We start from the raw sequence: 6,568 nt of genomic DNA on the forward strand, positions 1-6,568 counted from the left end.
TTTGCCTGTGACAGTAATTGTTGAATGATCTCCCTCTGCCCTTATCTCGATGCAGGAGCCTTTCATTATATTTTCTCTCCCCTAGCTCCTCTCCTCCTTCCCTCCTCAGGAGGAGAGGAGCTCCTCCTGAGGAGGGGAGTGACAGAGAGGCTTTGGTGGGCACCTGGCATCCAGCTAGGGTCAACCCACCACAGAAGCATTCCCAAGGCTACATCTGTTGGAAGAGACACACTATAGAACTGCTTTTAGCTGCAGCCTTACCCTCGGCAAAGAACCGGTTATTCTTAGTCCGGGAAGTCTTTATTTCATAACAACTTTGATCTAAATTAGTGATAGTATATATAATTTTAAATCACGTATGTAGATTTAGAAGTGCTACAAACAAACTCTTACAGAGTATCATAAAAAACAGTAATGGGAACATAACTTCTAAATTTAAACTATGTTTAACTACTTGATTCATTTTTTTAAGACTGTGAGAAAAGCAGACATTTTAAGTGTATTTTTCATGACCACAGGAAACTAAGATTCTGAATGAACACACAGAAAACATAAACATAAAGAAGAATGGGGGAAAAAAATGAAAGCAAATAAAATTATGCAATGTATAATAAAGCAATGTATAAAAGTAGCTGTAAGAAAAGGTTTTTAAAACTGACTCTGTGCACACAGAAAAGACAGTGTGGGTAAAGGCTAAGTCTAGTGCAAGACCTCACTGTGTTTAAGATCTCATGTCAGTCTCAAAACAGGAAGAGGAGAGAAGGCAGGGGAGAGAGGTGAAAGAAAAAGGAATGATGCTCCTCTTTGGAGTATGTAGTACAACTGTGCACTCTATACAGGTGTATATTGTTGTTTATAACTTGACCACCTCTGTGAAAGTCCAACCCACTTCTTAAGGTTAATTTTAAAAATGAAAAGCACTTGCATGTACGTGTAACAATCCATAACTCTTTCTTTCCTTCATTCACTTACTTAAAAGAGTCTAAATCCACCACTATTCTCAGGGAAATTCTTATTTTTCCATCCCCTGTAAGTGGGGAAGAAATCTTACTTGGCATAAGAATCTGTCATAGGAGATGAAAAAAGGCATTTGCTGTATTCTTTCTAGGACTGACTTCACATTTCAGGGCTGCCCTCACACCACTTCTCTTGATACCTTTGTTTTCATTCTGTTAAGAGGAAGCACTGAACTTGGCTGAGGAAGACATTACCTGTTAGATACTTAGAGGTTTAGCTAAATTTACTAACAAAATTTTGTATCCTCACTCTGCCTTGCAAGTACACATCTGGAACAGAAGCATAACCATAACCATTAAGCTTATGGTTAAGCTTAATCCCTCAACAGCAGTGACACATCCCAAAGCAAAGGCTAAAACTGTTGAGCGTCCTTACTGAAAGGACACACTAGTAATTACTGATAGGAAAGCATACGCTCTTAACATGATGCCTTCGCTGTATATAAATGTTGAATTAGCTTGTTAGTCATTTTCACCTTATTGATGCACAGAAATGTTGAACGGATTTGACAACTTGGTTCAATTACCAGCCTGTAAGGTAGAACTTTGCACTGCCTACCATATCTACGTACATCCAGCAGCTACCCTCAAAATGGAAACAGTACTTAGACGAGATTAATATATCACTGAAAACAGTTGTCAGAGTGTATTTGGTCTGGCTGAGATGGAGTTAATTTTCCCCACAGCAGCCCTCATGGTGCTGTGCTTTGTATTGGTACCTAGAACAGTGTTGATAACACACCAGTGCTTTGGCTACTGCTGAGCAGTGCTTGCACAGCATCAAGGCTGTCTCTCCAACATTCCCCCCTCACCAGTTGACTGGGACTGGACAAGATCTTGGGAGGGGACACAGCCAGGACAGCTGACCCAAACTGGCCAAAGGCATATTCCATACCATATGAAGGTAGCTCAGCAATAAAAGCTAAGGGGGGGGGGGGCATTCATTAGTTACAACATTTGTCTTCTGGAGCAACGGCTACGCATACTGAAGTCCTGCTTCCCAGAAAGTGGCTGGACATCGCCTGATGATGGGAAGTAGAGAGTAAATCTTTTGTTTTCCTTTTCTTCTGCACGTGACCTTTGCTTTTGCGTTATTAAACTGCCTTTATCTTGACCCACATGTTTTTTCCATCTTATTTTCTCCCCCTCCATCCTGCTGAGAAGGGGAGTGATAGAGCAACTTGGTGGCACCTGGCATCCAGCCAAGGTCAACCCACCACACTAAGGTTTAATTAAAAGAAACACTGGCCTGCTTACAGGCAGAGAAAAAAAAAAATTTTGAAGAATGCCTACTGATAGCCACCCCTGTTTTCTCCTCTTCCCTCAAACCGATCACAGTTCAGTCAGAAACAGTTTTGATGAATGCAACATTCTCTGCATCCATGAGTAAAGCAATCATGTCTATGGTTAGGAAGGCAGCCCCTATCCCACGTGCAATATTCTGTAGAGGACAATTAAATTAGAATGGACTACAGTAAGTGTTGTGCATCCTGATACAATGCCTAGAAAAACCTCCAGGTAGTCCAGAACACCACAGCATTGCTCCTGCAACAGAGGCAACTCTGAAGCTATTAATCCCACTCAGCTGTCTGAAATGGTTTCCTCACAGAATATCACATCAAGATTCAGTCTCAGTCCTTATCCTCAGACTCCTCCCTATCCTGAACTGAAGCAGGATATCTAAAAAGCCACCTAAACAGCAGCATAAGAAGGCAAATTCTTGTCCACAGTTAAACCATATAAAGCAAGCTCACATGCATGGGAGAAAACTTTATTTCAACTAAGCCATAACCATGAACTGAACTCTTCCAGAAACCAAAGCCTATCTGCCCAAACAAGATTCTCTCACATGTACAGTTTTGGTCCTTGAGTAGAGGATGAACATGATACAAACCACTCAATGGCAGTTCATGCACTACTGCAAGTCACTAAGATACCATACTCATAGAATCATAGAATAGTTTGGGTTGGGAGGGCCCTTTAAAGGTCATCTAGCCCACCCCCCCTGCCACAGGCAGGGACATCTGCAACTAGATCAGGTTGCTCAGAGCCCCCTCCAACCTAACCTTGAATGTTTCCAGGGATGGGGCATCTACCACCTCTCTGGGCAACCTGGGCCAGTGTTTCACCACCCTCATTGTGAAAAATTTCTTCCTTATATCTAGTCTAAATCTATCCTCTTTCAGTTTAAAACCATTAGCCCTCATCCTATGGCAACAGCCCTGCTAAAAAGTCTGTCCCCATCTTTCCTATAAGCCCCCTTTAAGTACTGGAAGGCTACAACAAGGTCTCCCCAGAGCCTTCTCTTCTCCAGGCTGAACAACCCCAACTCTCTCAGCCTGTCCTCATAGGAGAGGTGTTCCATCCCTCTGATTGTTTTTGTGGCTAATGCCTTCAGATAAAGAATCTATTTAAAATTATATACTGAGAAAAACCCAAACCAAACTGTAATATTTAGACTATGACATCATCTCAATGCCTCATGAAATCCCACAGAGCATCCCCCAGTTGGTATAATCTGCCAGAGTTCCCTTGACTCCTGCGAAATATCTGCCCCTACACTTAAAATTCCCAAAGTTTTTCCAGCATTTTTTCTAGTTATTCTTTAACCATACCTTGTGGACTGAAAAACAAGATTTGGAGTTACAACATACTTGCATGTGGGGAAAAAATAACATCTCCATTGCTTTAGAAACATGATGCTTTTTAAGACTTGGTCAGACATCAAAAAGGCATTCACTGTGAAAAGCATCCACTCTGCTGCAGAAGTATGCAACTTCAAAGTATCCCTTTGACTACATTTCTATAGCCAGTTCTCAAATAAAACATGCAGTGAACTTTGATTTTAAACAAACTCCCCTGCCACTACACAAATAAATGAATTCCTGCCGAAATGCATGGATTTTTACTATAGCAGAATCAAAAACTATTAATATTTCTTACCAAGGCCAATAATGGCTTTTGTCTGTACTTCTTCATCTGAATGCTTTGTAAAATACATCAGCAGTTCAAGTACTTTATCCTTAATATTAACCTGAGGAAATTAAAATAAAAATAACAGCTATTTGAAAATGAAACAGATGTTTTCAATCTCTTATAAAAAGCATAAATATCAAAAAGGAGAAACACAATCTTACTGCATGGCCTTTGCAAACCCATGTATTTACAAACCAAAAAGCTGTATTGTATGCATTATGAAAAAATACATAGCTTTGAGGGACTAGGGAATACTGTGCTTTCAAATTGAAGTGGAGCATTCAATATACATAAGACGTGGAGAGTAAATACAAGTTATTTTACCTTACTGTTGCCCTTAAAATCTTCCTGATCAAAATCAAAATGCCGACACAATGCTCCAACAGTGAAAAGTGATCTAAGGAGTGCTGGTTTATTGGCAGTAAGTATTGTACTGTTGGGGTCTTCTTGGTGTTGACTTTTTAATTTCAAAAGTGCACCTACAGTAAGATAAAAGTTTTGATCACAGTATTTAATCATGGTGTATCCCTAAGACAAGACTTGTAGCCAAAACTGAAGAGTGACAATTATATGTTGTGATTTTACTTACCATAGTATCTATTAAAACAGGCCCACACAAATTTATAGTTCTGAGTGACCTTGTTCACAACAGCCCCAAGACAGCTCACACAATGCTGAACAACCTAGGATCAAGAAAGAACAAATGAGTTATATTTAGAAGTTAAAACTAAGATTTTTGTGAAGTTATGTAGGAAAAAGCTATGTAGAACTAAAACTGATGATCTAACAGATGCAATGTCTATTTCATAGGCTGCTCTGAAAACCTGCCCAAACTTATAATTGTTAAAATATAGCAACAACACATACAAACACTAGTAAACCAAGAACATTGATTTTTCATGGCTCAAAAGTTATCTTCATAATGAAGACAGACTTTATTTAAATCAAAACCATGTATTTCACAATGTGAAACATAATCAACTTAATAGTAGCAATTAAAAGCTTACCGTCATGCCATATTTGATGATGAGTTTCATGAGGTCTTCCTCAATAGTGGCAAGAAAGGTCTCACTTGGGTGCTCCATTAGTGGCACTACAAGTTCTAGGATTTTTGCAACATTGCAGATCACCATGAAATCATTCTGGGTCTGAAACAACAGTATTTATAGCATTTAACATTTCTGGCTGTGTTACCTATAAGATAAGTATTATTAATATGCATTATGTAATATCAATACATATGTATTAATATTACATAATACATATTAACACAATACAATTACATACTAGTATAATACAATTATGTATCTTATGTAAGATATTTGGTAAAGATTTAAAAGAATATTCATATAGTTTACATCTGCTTTTAAATTACATGTTATTTTGAAAGCAAGTTCTTGTTTTCTACAGAACTTCTGGGGGGAAAAAAAAATCTGTAGAAGCAGAACTTCACTTCTCATCAAGGCTGTGACAGACCCGAAAACTTTTGGTCATGATAATTTTTTTGGAGTCCTACAACAAATGTAGGAACTCTTCCTGACACATGCACACTAGAGAACACACAACACCTGGCAACATGTATCAGCAACAAATGAAGTTGTACTATGGCTGAATGTGGCTTAAACAAAATAGATAATAATGTGCACAAATATAGAAATTACAAGTAAAATGATTACTGGTTTGCATTATCATGACTGCATATGTATTCTAAGTGAGTAATCTATGGAAAACATTTATATATTAAATATACATCCTGTTAGAAATTTACTTTTTTGACAAATCAAGCTCACTAATCATGATAGGTTAATTCCCAAATGCTACTATCAAGCCATTTAACATGTTCGAGCTGACTGGTAATTCTACAATTCATCTCAACCTGTATAAGTACAAAACTTATGTAACACACTAAAGAGATGTTGCAAGTAAATAATCAGATAACCTTTTCCTGTACCGTTTGATCAGAAGCAGCTCTAAGTCTGTTGTAGATGTGCCTAAAGAATGCTCCAGGGCTGAACCTGTAAAATGCTAGGCTATACCTATGAGCTAAGCCAATAACAAGTATTCTCAAGCCCGCCCTTTCCTGGACAGCTGACCTAATGTAATGGATTGCTGCCACCCACCCAAGCCAAGCTCTTTCTTGGGCCATGGCTACATGATCCTGCCCTGCTCCTGCTGGGTCAGGTGTTCATCACAACCTTCACTGAGCCAACTGTGCTAAACAAAATGGCAGAAAGCAACACAACTTGGGGGGGGGCGGCGGCAGCACATTTTACCAGAGTGTGGGGGTTCAGCATTATAGTGCTCTACCATTTTTGTGAGCTAAACTGTCTTACAGGGGAATACAAAAACACCAGAGCTAGGGAAGGGAGAGGTGAAATGCTGAAGAAGATAGAGCAGGACATTTTCCTTCTGATATATTTGCTATATGTTAGATCACTCTATCTTATGGAACCATACCTTCAGTCTTAAGAGTCATATGTTAAATCTTAACTACTTTTAAGACTGTGACTATAAAACAAAACTATTTAAAGAAATTATTTCATATCAGGTAAAAAAATGGGTTTTAGTCCTCAAGG

At 38.7% G+C, this 6,568-nt stretch overlaps 1 protein-coding gene across 1 annotated transcript in view; it reads right to left on the bottom strand.

Annotated features, from left to right (window-relative positions):
- Nucleotides 1–3,959: 3,959 nt before the first annotated feature.
- The window catches only part of LOC104620728 (nipped-B-like protein), a gene marked incomplete at both ends in the record, with an annotated part of 6,227 nt that continues 3,618 nt past the window's right edge, over nt 3,960–6,568 (bottom strand). The window contains 4 exons of the mRNA XM_010287023.1: nt 3,960–4,050; nt 4,317–4,471; nt 4,582–4,675; nt 5,000–5,140. Coding sequence (XP_010285325.1) covers nt 3,960–4,050; nt 4,317–4,471; nt 4,582–4,675; nt 5,000–5,140 — 481 coding nt within the window. The remainder of the gene's footprint in view (nt 4,051–4,316; nt 4,472–4,581; nt 4,676–4,999; nt 5,141–6,568) is intronic.

This window comes from Phaethon lepturus, unplaced genomic scaffold (assembly GCF_000687285.1).
Source record: "Phaethon lepturus isolate BGI_N335 unplaced genomic scaffold, ASM68728v1 scaffold36045, whole genome shotgun sequence".
Taxonomy (NCBI): domain Eukaryota; kingdom Metazoa; phylum Chordata; class Aves; order Phaethontiformes; family Phaethontidae; genus Phaethon; species Phaethon lepturus.